This window comes from Hyperoodon ampullatus, assembly GCF_949752795.1.
Source record: "Hyperoodon ampullatus genome assembly, chromosome: 3".
Classification (NCBI taxonomy): Eukaryota; Metazoa; Chordata; class Mammalia; order Artiodactyla; family Ziphiidae; genus Hyperoodon; species Hyperoodon ampullatus.
The window spans coordinates 25,930,389-25,951,399 of record NC_136916.1 but is presented as its reverse complement, the minus strand read 5'-3'; the positions used below and the strand labels follow the sequence as shown (position 1 = coordinate 25,951,399).

The following is a 21,011-nucleotide window of genomic DNA, read 5'->3' as shown; positions in this document are numbered from 1 at the left end:
TCAGGCAGAAGCGGCCCAGCTCTGGAGTTCTCTCCTGGGGCGTCCTGGACCCGTCTGAGGATAACGTCACTGCCCTGTTGTATTTATTGCCATCCGATCTTGGACTTTGTGCCTCTTCCAGGTACTGGATTTGTGGGCCCAGGGGCAGATGTACATTAACACGGGCTCTGTGCTTCCTTCCTCTCCTTGTAGCTCTGGTGCACCTGCCATAAGAAGTCCCTGGTGAAAGTGGCCTGCACCAGGAGTCTGAAGGCCTTGAAGCTGGAGTACTTGGACCTGTACCTCATACACTGGCCCATGGGCTTCAAGGTACCATGTAAGATGGGGGAGATACCCATAGGCAGCACCTTCCTCCCTGGCCGTACCCCGTTAGGTGGTGGAAAGAGCCAGAGCATGAGGGTCCTGGTTCCCTCTGGGCTCAGCTCAAGGGAGGCGTGGGCTGGAGGACCTCTGAGACCCCCGTGACTCTAACGCCCTGTGGGTCCTGCTTCCAAGCCCATCATTTCTCCTCCAAACCAGAAGGGTATCCGTTCTTCCCGTAGGTCTTTCGGTGAAAGCAGGTATCAGACAGAGGAGACACTGCGGCTCAAAGCTGCTACTGGTATCACTTCCCAGTGCCCAGTGACCCCCTTGGCCCTGTTCTGTCCGGGTAGATGACTGCTGCTCTTCCACACGTTCTCCTGCAGCAGGTCCACTCGATTACGGCGGGAGATCGTGTCTCCACCCAGCTCCACTCTCTTCACTTGATTGCATCTCACCCCCCTACTTAAGCCCCACTCAGCAGCTTCCCAGCCTCAGTCTCATGTTAGCCACTGGCCAGGGCATCCCTGCACACCTGTCCCAGACCCAGATGACACTTCCTGACCAAGGACTCAGGTATACAGGTGGCCCCGGGAGTACAGACATCCTGGAAACGATTCCTCCTACATTAGGCTGGATGATCGCTGCTTGGGCGTCTCCCATGAGAGCACCTTTTCTGAGAATCTCATGGTGTAAGCTGAGCTGTCGGTCATCTTTTTAGACTAAACAACAAAAACTGCTTCATTCCTAGTGCAGCTCTACTTTAAGTCATTGTATTAGTTTCAGTAAAGGATGTAGCATCTGTGCATCAATCACAGTAACAGAGAACAGAAGATGCCTAGAAAGCGAAACGAGAGAATGATTCAGAAATGACTTATGTATGTTTGGAATCCAACGTTCAGAGAATAATACTTAAAATAACGATAGTAGCTGTCTTGCACTTACTGTCAGCTAATAGTATGATTTTAATGATGTACCAGGCACAGTTTTACACTTACTTTCTCATTTAATCCTCACAAGCCTGTGAGGTGGGTACTGTTGTTAACACTCCATTGTACAGGTGGTGAAACTGAGGCACAGAAAGTCTTAGTAAGATTATTGGTCCCAGAAGCAGGTACTCAGGTCAGACCCTCTTACCCTGCCTGGGGAACTGCCTCATTTTCTAGGGGTCCCTGCAGTTGGCTGCCTAGGTGGTAGAAAAGTAAAAGGTCTCAGATCACTCAACAAATTGCAGAGTAGAATTCTATTTATGAGTAATTAAGAGCCAACAAAATAAAACAGAGGGCTTCCCTGGTGGCGCAGTGGTTGAGAGTCCGCCTGCCAATGCAGGGGACACGGGTTCATGCCCCGGTCTGGGAAGATCCCACATGCCGCAGAGCGGCTGGGCCCATGAGCCGTGGCCTCTGAGCCTGCACGTCTGGAGCCTGTGCTTCGCAACGGGAGAGGCCACAACAGTGAGAGGCCCACGTACTGCAAAAAAAAAAAAAAAGAAAAAAGAAAGGAATCCAAAAGGGAGGAGCAGGTGTGGAGCTGGTGACAGTTTTCTAGTTGCTCTTTTTACAGTAAACTTTTATTTTGTGAGAACTGTAAATTCACATGCGATTGAAAGAAATAATACAGAGAAATCTCGTGTCCCCTCTGCTCAGCTGCCCACAACGTTACCATCTTGCAAGATGACAGCCCATGTCACGACCAGAATATCGACAATGGTACAACCCACTGAGCTTATTCAGATTTTCCCAAATTTGTGCTGGGCGTGCATTTAGTTTTGTGCAATTGTTTCACCTATGTGTTTCATGAATCGTGGCCACAGATAGGACACAGAACTCCTCCATCACCATGGGCATCGCTTTTCTAACTGTTCCCCCCTCTCTTCTGCCCCACTCCCTCCTTTAATTTTCCAGCTTTCTTGAGGCGTAATTGACAAATAAATTATGTGTTTTAAGTGTGCAGCGTGATGATCTGACACACGTGCACATTGTGAAATGATTCCCACAATCCAGTTAACTCCCATCACATCACATAGCTCCCTTTTTGGTGTGTGGTGAGAAGGCTTAAGATTTACTCTAACAGAGTAAGTAGTAGATACTAGTGCCATAAATATAAAAATCAACTTTTTAAATTAGAATAGTTATAAACTAAAAGTACTATCCTCATTGTCAATTCCACGAAAGGACATTGGATGAGATTCATCACCCTTTCTTTTTTTTTCCCCAGCTTTAATGTTGTATAATTGACAATTAAAATTATAGATAGTGATGATCTGATATGCATATATATGGTGAAATTATCCCTACATGCAATCAAGGTAATTAACACATCCATCAACTGTCAGATTCCTTTTTTTGTTTTTCTTTTGGTGGGAACCCTTAAGATCTATTCTCTAAGCAAATTCAATTATACACTACAGTATTATTAACTACAGTCAGCATTCTGTACATGAGAACCTCAGAACTTACTCATCTCATAACTGAAATTTGGTACCCTTTGACAAACATCTCCCTATTTTCCCCACTCCGATCACATGCATGTTAGATCTTTTGTTATTATTCCACAGGTCCCCAAGGCCCTGTTCCTATTTTTTTAAAAAACCTACTTTCTCTCTCTTGTTCCCACTGGGTAATTGATAATCGCTTTATCTTCCAGCACACTGATTATTTCCTCTGTTCCTTCAAATCTACTGAGGTTATCCACTGAGTTTTCCATTTTTATTATTGTATTTTTCAGTTCTAAAGTTACCATTTGGTTTTTCTTTATGTCTTCTATTTCTTTGCTAGGACACTCTATTTCCATGTTGAAACTTTTTACTTTTTCATTTGTCCCCAGTATGTTTGTAATGGCTTGTTGAAACATTTTCATGATGGCTGCTTTAAAATCTTGGTCAGATAATCCTAATATCTCAGTCATCTTGGTGTGGGTATCTGTAGCTTGTCTTTTTTAATTCAGTTTTATGCCTTCCTTGTTTTAGGTATAATGAGTAATTTTTAATTGAAATCTGGACATTTGGGGTATTGTGTATTCATTAAGTTTTAGATCCCTTTAAAAGGTCTTATAAAATTATATAGTGCGGCAAATTCACAGAACAAAAGGGGAAAAAACACACAAGAACTACAGACAGGTGAAAAGCCAGACTTCGAAAATTTGGAAAATATACTATGGTTAGCTTTTTCTGGGGGATCCATATCTCCTATGATCACTTCCAGAGATGACAGCATTTCAACCTCAGTTACACAGGGAAACAAAACAAAACAAAACAGATAAACCAAAAAAGCCAAAGCAGCAGTAGGTTGGATTGTTTGAAATGTATCTTTATTTACTTTGGGGGAAAAAGACTGGGTTTAGAGATTTTTATTTCCTGTTCCAGGGACTCCAGCCATATCGTGACTGATCAGGCTAAGTGACATGGAATGAAGCAGGTAAGTTCTCATCCTTGAGATGTCCTCCAATCATCAACCCAAAACCAAGAACTCTGGAGCAACCACAGACACTGCTGTTAATATTCATCATGAAATGGATAATTTGGATGATGAGACAGTCTAAAAGATAAAGGGAGAGTCTTAGTCAAGTAACTGTTTCTGGGCTGGGTAAAGAGAGGTTTCTTTTAAACTGGCTTAAGCATGAGAATTAATGTAGTTTTCTTTTTTGGACAAGTACAAACCCAACGAGTTTTATAACAACCATATACAATTGTATTACAGTGTAATGAACACACTGTAGAAAATAAATATGCTTACATGCACTTGGGCACACACACAAAAATAAACCAATATATTCCATTTTTTAGGTATATTATTCTACAACTTAAGGAGATAAACTCTTTGCGTTGATATTATAAACTCCCAAGAGGGCAGAAATAAGTTCTTCCTCTTTTAAAACAGTGCCAATCTGGTTTAATACCTAAAGTTAACAAATATTTCAAGGTGATGATGAGGAAGGTGACAAGAATATCACTGTTGTTCAATTTCTTTCAAGCACTCAGAAATAATTTACCTATGACTTTGCTGGGTGAAAAGTTATATATTAGATGTAGAGATAGAGTGATTATAATATAAGCCACTTCAACAGGGGTTTCCATTTTTAGCAAAGGAAGTGAACTGTCTTTGTATATATAAAGTACAGTAAGTCCCCTATATGCGAACCTTCAAGTTGCAAACTATCAAAGTTGTGAACGTGCGTTCCATCAACATCAGGCGTGAGTGAAATTATAGCTTGCCCGCCGTCTCCTACTGCTGACGATCCTTCAGCTGTAACATCTCCCATCTCCTCTCCCTCCTGCAGGCAGTAACTCTTCTTGCCCATTCACTCGATGCCAGCCCCTGGATGCCAGGTGTTGTACTGTACTACTGTACTTTTCAAGGTACTGTACTGTAAGACTAAAAATGTTTTCTATATTTTTTGTGTTTATTTGTTATGTATGTTTGTGTGAAAAGTATTATAAACCTATTACAGTGCAGTACTATATAGCCGATTGTGTTAATTGGGTACCTAGGCTAACCTTGTTGGACTTAACGAATGCGCTCTCGGGAGGGGACTCATTTGTATGTAGGGGACTTACTGTAATCATTTTCAAGGCAGGCAGTGCTAAACCACTGGATAATTGTTGATTCAAATGACTGATATTAATTGTTAAAAATTACTACCTGCTTCTTCACTGTCCCTTACTTTTCCCTGTCTATCATTTTCTTATATTCTTCATTCAACAAACATTTTCTAATTACTCAGAGAGAGGGCAGTTTTTAAAAAATCCTCCCCTACGAATCTAACATTCTGTGGTAAACAAAGTAAACAGAAAAGGTTAGCAAACCACACGGTATGTTAATTAGGGAGATGGGCCAAGAGAAAAAGGGAGCAGGATGGAGGGGAAAGAAGGGCTATACAGGGCTGCGTTTTTAGATAAAGTGACAGAGAAGGTGTCATAGAGGTGCCATCTGAGTTAAGACTGACAGTGGTGAAGGAGTGACCATCCAGATATTTGGAGGAAGAGCATTCTGGGCAGAGGGAACAGACAGTGCAAAGGCCCCAAGATGGGCCTGACGCATGTGGGGGACAGCAAGGAGGCCACTGGGCTGCACTGGAGCCAGAAGGGGCAGAACAGCAGGACTTGGAGGCAGAGGCGTGGGGAGACCATGTCCTGCTGGACTTTGTAGGTTTTGTGAGGACTCTGGCCTTTACTCCGAGTGAGAAGGCAGGCCACCAGATACCGAGAAGAGGATTTCCCCATCAGACCTACTATTTTTTTGGTCTGTTTTTTGTGGGGGGGGGGGGTTCAGAAAATAGTAGTGTTTTTATTTTCTTTATTTAGTTTAATTTTTATTTTATATTGTAATATAGTTTATTTACAATGTTGTGTTAGTTTCAGGTGCGCAGCAAAGTGAATTAGTTATACATATACATATATCCATTCTTTTCCCATATAGGTTATTACAGAATATTGAATAGAGTTCCCTGTACTATATATTTTATATGTAGTAGCGTGTATATGTCAAATAAGTCAGACAGAGAAAGATAAATATCATATGATATCACTTATATGTGGAATCTAAAAAGAATGATACAAATGAACTTATTTACAAAACAGAAACAGACTCACAGACATAGAAAACAAACTTACGGTTACCAAAGGGCAAAGGTGTTGGGGGAGGGATATTAGGAGTTTGGGATTAACATATACAGACCTACATTTTTACCTCATTCACTCTGGTGAGTACGGGCAGAGACGAAGTACAGAAGCAGAGAGAGCAAATAGCAGCCAGTTAGTTGATCAGGAAGATTCTGATACAAGCACGTGAGGTATGTGGGGTTTGGGGGAGTGGGGTGGCTGCAGGTACCATCATGAGCTCAAGTGTAGACTTGATACGTTTGAGTGGGGTAGAGCAAATGGATATACAAGTCTTGGTCCAGGGCCTAAGTCTGGGCTGGATATAACCTGGGGGAGCGTATATTTACCCAGTGTTTAGAGCACGGGACTAGATGGAGTACCAAGGATGAGGATGTGTATAGAAAAGAGAAGACGTCCAAGGATTGAGCCTTAGGTCACTCCAAAGTTAAGAGGTCAGGTTGATGAGGAGACACCTGCAAAGACCAGGAGAAGGAATGGCATGGGGGATAAGGGGAAACCAGATCTGCAGTGAAGAAAGCAAAGCTGAGAAAGTGTTTCTAGGAGGAGTGACCCACTAGGTAAAATAAGATGGATGAGAATCACTGCGGGGTTAAGCAAAGAGGAGGTCATGGCTGACCTTGACAAGAGGAGATTTTGCAGAGAGGAGGGCAAATGCCTGGTTTGTGTGGGTTCAGAAGAGAACGGGGAGAGAGACAGGAGAGGAAGAAAGCATGGACTTCTTCAAGAAGTTTTGCTGTAAAAGGAGAAACGGTGATGGTGGGGTGAGCTGCAGATGAAGTCAGTTTGAGAGAGAGCTTTTTTGAAGATGAGGGAATGTTCCAATGCCTCTAGGAGTAATCTCATGGGGAGGGGAAATCTGATGAAGTAGAGAGACAGAGAGCAGGATGTAACCAGGTTTTAGACCAATGAGTAAGACAAAGAAGAGAGAGGAGACTTGAAAATATGTGCAAAGGATGTCATCGTATTGATTGATCCTGGAATTTAAGCAGAGGAAGGACAGAGGGGCATGGAGTAACAGGGGTATGAAGGCTTGAAGGAAAAATGTTTTCCATCCACTTCCCTAAAAGAAGAGGCAAGAGAAGACCCTGCCCTTTGTGGGTTAGAATAAACGGAATTCCTTCATCACCCTGCTCCCCCAGCATCTACAATGGAACAGGGTACTTACGAATCTTCTTCAAAATAGCGCATGTTTCTGTTTAGGCCATCTAGACTTTGCATATCCTCTGGGGTCAACTGGAATTCAAAAGCCTATCAGAAATGTGAGAAGATCAATTCAATTTCCTGGAGGCAATTACTGCAGCCCCTACATGCCCCCCACATGCAGATACACACACACAAATTTATGTAGGAACTTATGTAGGTTTCATGAGACAGTTGTTATGAACTTGGGGTTCATCCCCTGACAAAAGTCATGGGCATTTGTCCATTCAAAGAGTTGGGATTAGCAACTCAGGTCACCCTCAGAGACTTGTATTGAATAGCTGTGTTGGTAGCCAAGGAATCCTTGAGATTTTTGAGCCCAGGTCTCACTTCAGCTAACTCTTTCATTTTTTCAGCTGAGGAAATCAAGGGATGATTTACTCAGGGCCATGCTGTTGAGTGAAAACCAGGACTGAGACTCAAACCTGACGCTCTGTCGACTGTTCTTTACAACCACCATGCCTCCTCCCTTGTAGGAAATGGAGGACAGGACAGTTAAATATAGCACATACACGCATAGAATATACAGGGAGATAAGCTTTGCCCAAATACACATTGGGAGCCTCCCAAATAACCCATCCCAGGGAAAACGATGTGCTTCTGTCAACCCCCTGCTGCCCCAAACCCTACCAGGTACCTGGAAGTTCTCCTTGAGCCTCTTCTCATTGAAGCTTTTGGCCAGAGCAGCCACCCCTCTCTGCAGCTGATAGCGCAGGGTGACCTGGGCTGGAGTTCGCCTGTGCTTTTCAGCAATGGTGTTGAGTACTGGATCCTGCAGGAGAACTGGATTGTCCTTTTTCACCCTGGGAGGGAGGCAGAGGTGCTATGTGTCTGAGGTTGTGTATCCGTTCTACTTGGGGATAGTTCATTCAGGCTAGGGGTGGTTGATCCTCTAGAATCTTCCTCATTACCTTCTGGCTGTCTCAATATTTCTTTGGCTTCTTTTGGTAAATCCAAAGAAGAAGGACAAGGGAAAGAAAGGGAAAATTGGGTATTTTTTTAATCTTTTAAACATTTCTGAGAAACTTCGTAAAAGATTGAATAAGTCAAGAAGACAAAATTGTTGTCCACAGTAAGACCCAATGACCACCATCATAACAAATAATCAAGAATTTTATAAGAATTTGCTATTTCAAAAAATGCTCTCAACTAATTATCTCCATTTTGTCCTCAAGTGTTAAAAGGTACACATCTATATTCCTCTTGAAGAGATAAAGAAACTAAAACTTACAGAAGTTGTAACTTGTCTCATATCCCTCAACTGCTAAGTGTCAGAATCATGGCTTGGAATTACCTTGTCACTTTTTTTTTTTTTTTTTTTTTTGCGGTACGCGGGCCTCTTACTATTGTGGCCTCGCCCGTTGCGGAGCATAGGCTCCGGATGCGCAGGCTCAGCGGCCATGGCTCACGGGCCCAGCCGCTCCGCGGCATATGGGATCTTCCCAGACCGGGGCACGAACCCGTGTCCCCTGCATCGGCAGGCGGACTTTCAACCACTGCGCCACCAGGGAACCCCCCTTGTCACTCTTTAAAGCCACAGCTTTTGAATTGGATGAACATTTTAATCAGTAATAATTACTTTATTATTCAATAATGTTTTATTGAGTCCTCACAATGTAGGCTAGGTAAAGGGTTTGCAAAGATGGATGATTCCTCTTGACTATACTTAATTTCCCCCAGACGTTGAGAGATGTCTCCAGAAGGCACAGCATCTAGGGTTGGAATACCTTTATAGAGATCATTACCATTTCTTCCTTAAGTCAGACCCCAAGGTAGCATATGCAACAAGGAGAATGTCCTTGGACTTGCAGAACTCCAGCAGTTTGCTCTGGTTGAGGTAAGGGTGACATTCCACCTGTAAATTGCCAAGCAGAAGTATTGGAGTGTAGGACCAGCAGGATTGCCAGCACCAAATTTACAAGGAACATACAGTGAATACAGATTCACAGTATCAGAAATACTTAGAAATACCAGCAACGTGGGCCAGCAAGTGACCGTCATCCACAGCTGTACCCATGGTGCACCAAACACAATAGTTTTACTGCCTAAAAATGTCTTGTGCTTTACCTGTTCATCCCTCCTCCCCTCCCCATGAGCCCTTTGCAACCACTGATCTTTTCTTTCTTTCTTTCTTCCCTTCTCTTCCTTCTCTTCCTTCCTTTCTCTTTCTCTCTTTCTTTCTTTTTTTTTTTTTTAGAACACATTTGGGTTTACAGAAAAAATCGAACAAAAAATACAGTTTCCATATTTCCCTTCATTCCCTCGACAATTTCCCCTATTATTAGCCTCTTACATTAGTATGGTACATTTATTAAAATTGATGAGTCAATATTGGCAGATTATTATTAAGTAAAGCCCATAGTTTACATTAAGGTGCATTCTTTGTGATGTAAATTCTATGGGTTTTGACAAATGGATGATCTGTATCTTTCATTACAATATCCAACAGAATAATAATTATACTGTCCTAAGATTTCCCCTGTGTACCACCCATTCATCCACCCTTCTGTTCCTTTGTACCCCTGGCAAGCACTGATCATTTTACTGTCTCCATAGTTGGGCCTTTTCCAGAATGTCATAGAGGTGGAATCATACAGTAGGCAGAATTTTCAGATTGGCTTCTTTCACTTAACAATATGCCTTTAGGTTTCCTCCATGTCTTTTTCTCGTTTGATAGCTCACTTTTAAATTGCTAAATAATATTACATTGTAAGGCTGTCCCAGAGTTTGTTTATCCTTTCACCTCTGGAGGGATGGAGGGACATCTTGGTTGCTTCCAAGTTTTGGCACTTATGAATAAAACTGCTATAAAACTCTGTGTTCAGGTTTGTGTGTTTTCAGCTCCTTAGGGTAAATACCAAGGACTACAATGCTGGATCATATGGTAAGAGTATGTTTAGTTTTGCAAGAAACTGCCAAACTGTCTTGCAAAGTGGCTGCACCATGTTGCACTCCCATCAGCCATGAATGAGAGTCCCTGTTGCTCCTCCTCCTCACCAGCATTTGGTGTTGTCAGTGTTCTGGATTTGGGTACTTTTAACAGGTGCATGGCAGGAGGGTGGCCCCACCCCATCTGTGGTTTTTCTCTCTGTGGTCTCAGCTACCCACAGTCAACCATGGTCTGAAAATATTAAATGGAAAATTCCAGAAATAAACAATTCATAAGTTTTACATTTCACACTGTTCTAAATGGTGTGATGAAGTCTTGTGCTGTCCTGCCCCATCCCACGCAAGACAGGAATCATGCCTTTGTTCAATGTACCCACACTCTATATGCTACCAGCCTGTTGGTCACTTAGTACCCATCAGATCATCTGTTGTGGTGTCGCAGTGCTGGTGTTCAAGTGACCCTTATTTTACTTAGTAATGTCCCCAAAACACAAAATTAGTGATGCTGGCAATTCAAATATTCTTTCTCTCTCTCTCTCTCTCTCTCTCTCTCTTTTTATTGGAGTATAGTTGCTTTACAATGTTGTGTTAGTTTCTACTGTACAACAAAGTGAATCAGCTATATGTATACATATATCTCCTCCCTCTTGGACCTCCCCGCCCCCCATCCCACCTATCTAGGTCATCACAGAGCACTGAGCTGAGCTCCCTGTACTATACAGCAGGTTCCCACTAGCTACCTATTTTACACATGGTAGTGTATCTATGTCAATCCTAATCTCCCAGTTCATCCCACCATCCCCTTCCCCACCCCACATGTCCACATGTCTGTTCTCTACATCTGTGTCTCTATTCTTGCCCTGCAAATAGGTTCATCTGTACCATTTTTCTAGATTCCACATATTTGCATTAACATACAATGTTTGTTTTTCTTTTTCTGACTTACTTCACTCTGTATGACAGACTCTAGGTCCATCCACATCTCTACAAATGACCCAGTTGTGTTCCTTTTTATGACTGAGTAATATTCCATTGTATATACGTACCACATCTTCTTTATTCATTCATCTGTCGATGGACATTTAGGTTGTTTCCATGTCCTGTCTATTGTAAATAGTGCTGCAATGAAAATTGGGGTGCATGTGTCTTTTTGAATTATGGTTTTATCAGGGTATATGCCCAGTAGTGGGATTACTAGTCATATGGTAGTTCTATTTTTAGTATTTTAAGAAACCTCCATACTGTTCTCCATAGTGGCTGTATCAATTTACATTCCCACCAACAGTGCAAGAGGGTTCCCTTTTCTCCACACCCTCTCTAGCATTTATTGTTTGTAGATTTTTTGAGGATGGCCATTCTGACGGGTGTGAGATGATACCTCATTGTAGCTTTGATTTGCATTTCTCTAATAATTAGTGATGTTGAACATTTTTCACGTGCCTCTTGGCCATCTGTATGTCTTCTCTGGAGAAATGTCTATTTAGGTCTCCAGCCCTTTTTTTTTTCCTGCCCATTTTTTGATTGGGTTGTTTGTTTTTTTGATATTGAGCTGCATGAGCTGTTTGTATATTTTGGAGATTAATCCTTTGTCAGTTGCTTTGTTTGCAAATATTTTCTCCCATTCTGAGGGATGTCTTTTCGTCTTGTTTATGGTTTCCTTTGCTGTGTAAAAGCTTTTAAGTTTCACTAGATGCCATTTGTTTATCTTTGCTTTTATTTTCATTACTCTAGGAAGTGGATCAAAAAAGATCTTGCTGTGATTTATATCAAACAGTATTTTCCCTATGTTTTCCTCTAAGAGTTTCATAGTGTCTGATCTTACATTTAGGTCTTTAAACCATTTTGAGTTTATTTTTTGTGTATGGTGTTAGGGAGTGTTCTGATTTCCTTCTTTTACATGTAGCTGTCCAGTTTTTCGAGCACCACTTATTGAAGAGACTGTCTTTTCTCCATTGTATACTCTTGCCTCCTTTGTCATAGATTAAGTGACCATAGGTGTGTGAGTTTATCTCTGTGCTTTCTATCCTGTTCCATTGATCTATATTTCTGTTTTTGTGCCAGTACCATACTGTCTTGATTACTGTAGCTTTGTAGTATAGTCTGAAGCCAGGGAGCCTGATTCCTCCAGCTCCATTTTTCTTTCTCAATATTGCTTTGGCTATTCAGGGTCTTCTGTATTTCCATACAAATTGTAAAATTTTTTGTTCTAATTCTGTGAATAACACCATTGGTAATCTGATAGGGATTGCATTGAATCTGTAGATTGCTTTGGATAATGTAGTCATTTTCACATTATTGATTCTTCCAGTGTTCCAAGAACATTGTATATCTCTCCATCTGTTTGTGTCATCTTTGATTTCTTTCATCAGTGTTTTGTACTTTTCTGAGTTCAGGTCTTCTGCCCCTTAGGTAAGTTTATTCCTAGGTATTTTATTCTTTTTGTTGTGATGGTAAATGGGATTGTTTCCTTAATTTCTCTTTCTAATCTTTCATTGTTAATGTATAGGAATGTAAGAGATTTCTGTGCATTAATTTTGTATCCTACTACTTTACCAAATTCATTGATTAGCTGTAGTAATTTTCTGGTAGCATCTTTAGGATTTTTTCTGTACAGTATATTGTCATCTGCAAACAGTGACAGTTTTACTTCTTCTTTTCCAATTTGTATTCCTTTTATTTCTTTTTCTTCTCTGATTGCCTTGGCTAGGACTTCCAAAACTATGTTGAATAATAGTGGCAAGAATGGACATCCTTGACTTGTTCCTGATCTTAGAGGAAATGCTTTCAGGTTTTCCACCATTGAGAATAATGTTTGCTGTGGGTTTGTTGCATATGGCCTTTATTATGTTGAGGTAGGTTCCCTCTATGCCCACTTTCTGGAGAGTTTTTATCATAAATCAGTGTTGAATTTTGTCAAAAGCTTTTTCTGCATCTACTGAGATGACCATATGGTTTGTACAAATTTCCAAGACTGAACCAAGAAGAATTAGAAAATATAAACAGACCAATCACAAGTAACGAAATTGAAACTGTAATTAGAAATCTTCCAGCAAACAAAAGTCCAGGACCAGATGGCTTCACAGGAGAATTATATCAAACATTTAGAGGAGAGCTAACACCTATCCTTCTCAAACTCTTCCAAAAAACTGCAGAGGAAAGAACACTCCCAGACTAGTTCTATGAGGCCACAATCGCCCTAATACCAAAACCAGACAAAGATATCACAAAAGAAGAAAATTACAGACCAATATCACTGACGAACATAAATGCGAAAATCCTCAGCAAAATTCTAACAAACGGAATCCAACAATACATTAAAAAGTTCATACACTATGATCAAGTGGGATTTATCCCAAGGATTCAAGGATTCTTCAATATATGCAAATCAATCACTGTGATACACCATAATTAACAAATCAAATATTCTCTTACTGTGCTTAATTGTATATATATATATTGGCCATACCACATGGCATGTGAGATCTTAGTTCCCTGACCAGGGATGGAACCTGCACCCCCTGCATTGGAAGCACAGAGTCAACCACTGGACTTCCAGGGAAGTCCCATTACTGTGCTTAATTAAAATTAAACTTTATCATAGGCATGTACGTATAGGAAAAAACATAGTCTATATAGTGTTCAGTAATATCCATGGTATGGTTTGGGTCATCCACTGTGGTGGTGGTAGGGGGGGAGGTGTCTTATCCCGCAGATTAGAGGGAACTATTGTATCTCACTTTTGTCTTAATTTGCAAATCTCTAATGATATGTGATGTTTAACAATTTTTCATATGCTTATTTGCTACCTGTTCAGGCAAACCTTGGAGATATTGCAGGTTCAGTTCCAAGCCATCACAATAAAGCAAATATTGCAATAAAGGAGCCACATATTTTTCAGTTTCCCAGTAAACATAAAAAGTGATGTTTACACTACACTGTGGTCTATTAAGTGTGCAATAGCATATGTCTAAAAACTACATACCTTAGTTTAAAACGACTCAATTGCTAAAAAGTGCCAAAACAGTTACAATAGTAACATCAGCAGCTAGTGTCCAAAGGTACAGTACATGAGAGGGGAGCGCCATTGGTGACTTTGTTGAAGTGAGGAAAGAGTAAGCTGATGGGGAGGGATAAGAGGTTGGGGGGCCAATTGGTGGGGCTCACCTGGTTGCAGACGGGCTTGTACTTGAGCCCTGGCTTGTTCAGGATCATCTCCAGCTGCTTACAGTTAAAGTTGGACACCCCAATGGACTTGGCCAGTCCTGCGTCCTTACACTTCTCCAGGGCCTGGGGAGGAAGAGGTGGTGAGGAGTAACTGGCTAGAGAAGCATAACAAATGGTAGCATGCTGTGGATGAGAGACAATACGTGATGCAGATGTCAGTAAATAAGACAAGAATTGGCCAATAGGAGGAGAATGAGAAATAAAATAGTTTTTGAAATGGGTAAGGAGACAGAGTAAGAATGCAAGCAGCCAAGGCAGGGCTAAGAGATCCCGTGCGATCTTTAGCTAGCACCTAAAATAATATGATAGAACAATATCAGAACAAGCGTCAGGAGAATGGAGGTTGAGTCAGGTGCAGCCTGGGAAACAGGAAGTGGCCATGCCATCTCCCAGACCACCAGCTCCCTGTTTTCTCTTTGACCTCATTTCCTATTATTGTCCACCAAATTCACTCTGTTCCAGCCACACATGCCCCTTTGCTGGTTTTTCAACATGGTAAGCTCTCTCCTACCTTAAAATCTTTGCCTTGATTTTCTTTATGCCTGCATCACTCTTCCTCCAGATACCCACTTAATCTACTTAATCCATTAGTCAATTAATCAATTTCGTTATCCATTTAATCAATTTCCTCATTTCCTGCAAGTCTTTGGTCAAATGCCACCTTCTCAAAGAGGCCTGCCCTATCCATCTGTTTTTAATTGCCTATCTGTGCCCCAAACCCAGCCTGGCACACTCAGTTCCCTTACTCTTTCTTATACCACTGCATCCTTCCCCCCCACCAGTAGCGCCTACCACTCTGTGGGGTCAGAGACCTTGATTTTGTTCATGGATGTAGCTTGAGTACTTAGAAGTACTCAGTAATCATAAGCACTCAATAACCACTTATTGAATTACTAAATAGAAGAAATGTGAAACTGAGGCAGAGGGACATCCAGGGACTTGCCCAAGTCTACACAGGGGGCAGAATTGGACTACATCCTCCTCTCCTCAATTCCTTTTCTGTCCTCTCCGCCCCAAGGTGCAGAGACATGGCCTCTTTGGAGCTGCACTCACCTCCCATGTGGTACAGAGATCCACTGTGTCAAAAATGATGTTTCCATGTGTGTCCTTTGGGAAAAAGTCCTCCCCAGGCTGGAACATAGGAAAGAAAAAGAGATTGGATCAAGCTATGTCTGGCCTCAGCCAATATGTTTGGAGCCTTTAGACCTTGAGGCTAATGGGACCATCTGTCCTTATTCTTGAAAGGAATGGTAGTACATTGAGAAAGTACACTTCCTAGAAATGTTTTTAACCCCTAAAGGTTTAATAAATACTGTTTGTGTCAAGGACAACTTGAGATACCCAAGACCCCATCCTAGTGAGAGCCCAGAGTGGTGCCATAGCTGAATGGGCTCCTTTGTCCCAGATCCTTGTGGGATAAGGCTCTTCCATCCCTGCTTTCCACCTGGAGGTGGTCTTTTGAGAGAGGGACTTGTCACCATCTCAAGGGCTGAGTCTCATCCTCATTAAATTTTCTGTGCCTTCACAGGTCTCCACACTGGCACATTCCCCAGACACCAGTGGGCATGCGGTTGAAATTCAAGAGTACAGGGACTTGAAAATATAGATAGTTGTCCACAAGATCAAGGCAAATACATTGAAAACAGTAAACCCACCAGTCTGGGGCTGGAATAGTGAACTGGGATAGTGATAGTTGCAGAAAAAAGAAAAAAAGAGAATATTAAAGTATTATATATGATTCTTGTCATTTTCACGAACTATATCCTCTTTTTATTTAGCTACTAATGATGTTGATAACCAAAGTAAAATAACTTCGCTAACCTTCATAGCTATTGGGAAATGAGTAAGATAAAGATCCACATAGCTCAGTTGAAGTTTCCTCAGTGAGCTTTCCAAGCAAGTTTGGACCAATTCTGGACGGAAAAAGGTGCTCCACAACTGCAGTGGTGGAAAGAGAAGCGGAGTGGGATTATTTAAGAATATTTAGGAGAGATTAATACAATGGCAAATAAACAACAACAACCAAAAACCCGCTCGTGGTCGTTGGGAAGTGACAAGTCATCCTGTGAAGCTCAGGATTCTTTATCATCATAGCTTATTTTCACATTGAATTAAGAAAACATGGTAGAAAGTTAAAATATGGTCTTACACAGATGCTCTCAAAACTGAAAATACAAAAAAGAATTATTTGGTTTGTTTGTGCAAAATATATCCCTGGGTTCTCCCTCAAACATCATAAATTATAATATCTGGAGACTGGGCTGGGAAACTGCATTTTATTTTTCATTTTTTAAAGAATTTTTGATGTGGACCATATTTAAAGTCTTTATCAATTTTGTTACAATATTGCTTCTGTTTTTTTTTTTTTTTTTTTTTTTTTTTTTTTTTGTTGCTGTACGTGGGCCTCTCACTGTTGTGGCATCTCCCGTTGCGGAGCACAGGCTCCGGACGCGCAGGCTCAGCGGCCATGGCTTACGGGCCCAGCCGCTCCGCGGCATGTGGGATCTTCCCAGACCGGGGCACGAACGCACGTCCCCTGCATCGGCAGGCGGACTCTCAACCACTGCGCCACCAGGGAAGCCCTGCTTCTGTTTTATGTTTTGATTTTTTGGCCCCAAGGCATGTGGGATCTTAGCTCCCTGACCAGGGATTGAACCCACAACCCCTGCATTGGAAGGGGAAGTCTTAATCACCTGACCACCAGGGAGGTCCCTGGGAAACTGCATTTTAAACAAGCACATCAAGTGATTGTGATTCAGGAAATTCTATCTTGGCTGCATTCAATTGTTAGGTTTGCCAAAGACAGCTAGGCCCTTTAGGAATTTTGGGGGGGAGGGCATTTTAGTTACTTCATTTTAAGAAGTAATAATCTAAGGAAAATCCATCAAGATTACTAAAGGTAAGGAAACAAACGGATCCTATGTAAAGAAGATTAAAGCTGAGAGTTAAGAGGGTAGTGCTCTAGCAATACCTCATCTAAACACAGTCGTGTGGAGAGATTCACATTCTGGAGCTAGAAGGAAGAAATATCCATTCATAGACCAGTATAGGGTTCACTATCATGGACACCAACTCCCTCCTCTTGGGCTACTTTACCTCAAATTCAAATGCTTTTTTTCTAGCAGTAGTCAGTTCAATGAACACGATGGGGAAAATTCCTCTTGTGTTCCATTTCCAATCCAACTTAAATACTAAGTTCTTTTATTTGTTTCAGATGTGATATCAGTGGATCTAAATTATATTAGTAAAAATGGCTTGAAAGTTTTAAAAATGCATTAGAAATACTTTTATAAACATGAATGTTATCCTCATATCGGTTCCGTGGTATTATATTATTTTTCCTACCTCATAGGAAAGAGAAATAAATGTCTATTGACAGCGCAATAGATTGAGATATAAAGACTAAGACTTAAAGAGGTTAAAAGACTTTTTTTGGCTAAGAAATTTCACAAAGTCAAATATATAGAATATTAAAAAACTAAAATTTGATTGTAGTTTCCAAAAGCCTACACTTTCTGACTAAATTGCTTTACCTCACACTATAGCTAAGAAAGATTGTCACTTCATCAAAACTTGAGTATAACAGAGTTGGAAAAGCCAAATCCATCCCTGAGTTTGAAAACATATGGTAATAATAACAGCTAGTATTTTTGAACATTTAAAATACATTAAATATTTTTAAAGATTTACATGTATTTTTTGAAGTAATACTCATAAAAATCCTGTGAGGCAAATATTGTTATCTTCATTTACAGCTTGGGAAACTAAGGGACAGACTTTAAGTAGTTTGTCCAAGGTAAGTAAGTGGCAGAACCTGGATTCAAATATAGGAAGTCTGACCACAGAACACACATTCCTATCCAGCTGTTCCAAACCAGCCTTCTCATATTTCAAGGTCTGAGAGTGAATGAGAATTAAACCAATGACAAAAGAAATATGCCAAGAAATGATTCAGCTAAGAGTGAGCTTCCACAGATACATATGCAACTATACACAACACCTTTGTAGTGTAGAATAAGTCACCCCTCTTCACAGTGCCATCTGCAATCTTCATCTGGATGGCCCTCCCAATTTCTTCTTCATTTTGGTACATATAAGCTGAATCAATATGGCGGTAGCCTATGTCGATTGCTCTCTTGATGGCCTTTTCTACCTCACTCTTAGCAACCTAGAAGAGCATGAAAAGATAAAGACCTACTTAATTCAGGAACAGATGACCAATTCCATAAGCAGAGCTAGTCAGCAGAACCCATTGTTTTTCTAAGGGTTAAGAGCTAGTGGTGACAAAGCTTAATGTTGACCTATGATCGGCAGTAAATATTTAACAACTGACTCTGAAGGAGTCCTGATTTGTAGTATTAGCCAGTTTCTATGGTGGAACTATTCCCACCATTGCTAATTTCATGCAACCGATGCTGGGAATACTCTTACAGTTGAATCTTTGAGCTCATGAGCTGGTCCCAGCACATCACATCATGAACTCTCTATTTCTGGACTTACACTATATACATGTATAGATTTACACAATATATAGATTTACCTTTCTAAATTAATTCACTCTGTAAGAGATCATTAAACTGGTTTCAACCCAGAAATCCAGTGCAAAAAAATGATCAATGCGATGAAGATGTAACTTCGGAGAGAATAAATTTGTGATTTACCTTTGTAAACTTGGAGAAACACTTCAAACAACATTTGAGGAAGAACTAAAATGTAAAAAACAAAAACAAAAAAAACCCTCTTTTTTTCACTTAAAAATATCTTATAACTAATTCCTTCTATGGTTACTAAATTAATCCTTAGCTAATATTCTCCTTCACAATTTTGTTATTCTTCTTAGCTGCCTACTGTTCTGCTGGACCACCAGGCTGGACTTCTGAAGTTACCTATCATTTTCACAGCTCCATTATCCCCTCTACTTCACTCAGTAATTAAAAGGTCTTTTGGGTATATTTTTTTAATTTGCAACTCCTGATGAATTGACCAGTCCCATGGGGATGAACTGACTGTCCACAGATGAAAGAGCCAAGTAAAGTAAAAGCAACAGTTCGTGCTAGTGTCCTTGCTACAGACCTCAACATCACACTCCATGTGGCTCTCCTGCTGGGAATCAAGCATGAAGTTCAGTCTTCCAAACAGAGAGAACTTCCAAGTGTCACATGCCTCTCCCCACAGCACAGTATTCACAGCCTGACCTGTAAGAGACTATTTTCACCTCAGACCACCAAAACTCCCTCTAAGATGAATCTTGTCTCTCTTTCTCCAGGTCCTTTTGCCCCTGAGATTTCTCTGGATGCTCTACGATTGGAGGTGGATGGGGACAACTTGGACATTAGAAATTACAGAGAAACTTCATCACAAGAAATTTGCAGCAACATCTCTGATACATGGTAATCAAGACAACTGGGTTTCACTGATTCTAATCTACTGTGGAATGGCTACAACTGGACAGCAAATGAGAATAAAGGGAAAAGATGGACCCACCCCTGAATTGCTGAAAGATGAAGAACTTCCGTATCTCTTGCTATGGCATCAGAATCCCTTGCCAGCTGGTTAGAAATGTGGATTTTTGAGCCTTGTCCCAGATCGAATGAATTAGAACCTTTGTGGGCAGAACCCCAAAGTCTGCATTTTAAACAAGATCCTCAGGTATTTTCATGCCTATTAAAATTTGAAAAGCACTGACAATGCACAAAATAACCTAACCTGGAGAGAAGCATACTACACATTAAGAAAGTGTGGTCCATCTGAATTTCCCAAATTCACACAGCGACTGGTTCTGATCAGGACCCAAGTCTGCTACTCCTCCATCTCCAATACCATTCTGATTACCTGAGGAGGGGCAGAAGTGCCCAAGCCCAGCATAGGCATGAAGCATCCATCATTCATCTTTAAAGAAAAAAGTCTCATTTGACTCATCTTCTCTCACTCTCTGGCTAAACAAACACTGATTTTCCTCTTTATTAGAGAAATCTGCAGAGGGAAGAAAATAGTATTCAATACAATTGTTATTTTTTAACAGCTTTAATGAGATAAAATTCACATATCATAACATCCCCCCCTTTAAGGAACTCTGCTCAATATTATGTAACAACTTAGATGGGAAAAGAATTTGAAAAAGAATAGATACATGTATATGTATAACTGAATCGCTTTGCTGGACACCTAAAACTAACACAACATTGTTAATCAACTATACTCCAATGTAAAATAAAAAGCTTTAAAAAATCACCCCCTTTTAAGTATACAATTCAGTGGTTTTTAGTATATTCATAGAGTTGTTACCACTACACAACTTTAGAACATTTTCATTATCCCCAAAGAAACCCACAATCATTAGAAACAAGTCCCCACACCTGCTTCCCTTCAACTCCTGGCAATTGCTTTCTGTCTATATAGATTTGCCTATTCTAGACATCTGATATTAATGCTCTCATACAATATGTGGCATTTTCTGACTGCCTTCTTTCACTTAGCATAATGTTTTCAAGGCTTGTCCATGTTGAAACATGTATCAGTACTTCAGTCCATTTTATGGCTAAATAACACCCCACTGTATGGATATGCCACATTTTATTTATATATTCATCAGTTGATAAACATTTTGCTTTTTCTACCTTTTGGCTATTATGAGTAGTTCTTTTATAAACATTCATATACAAGTTTTTGTGTAGACTTGCACTTTTAATTCTGTTGGGTATATATCTAAGAGTGGAATTGCTGGGTCATATAGCAAATCCATATTTAACATTCCGAGGAACTGCCAAATGTCTTCCAA

The 21,011-nt window shown here is 40.6% G+C and overlaps 1 protein-coding gene across 1 annotated transcript; it reads right to left on the bottom strand.

Annotated features, from left to right (window-relative positions):
• Positions 1 to 1,068: 1,068 nt before the first annotated feature.
• LOC307049483 (aldo-keto reductase family 1 member C15-like) lies at positions 1,069 to 20,152 on the bottom strand (the record flags this gene model as incomplete). Its single annotated transcript, XM_079699059.1, has 9 exons — positions 1,069 to 1,138; positions 7,086 to 7,168; positions 7,758 to 7,923; positions 8,866 to 8,975; positions 14,174 to 14,296; positions 15,287 to 15,364; positions 16,055 to 16,171; positions 18,234 to 18,401; positions 20,066 to 20,152. 9 exons carry the CDS (start codon positions 20,150 to 20,152, stop codon positions 1,069 to 1,071), a joined length of 1,002 nt encoding a protein of 333 aa, XP_079555185.1.
• Positions 20,153 to 21,011: the final 859 nt, after the last annotated feature.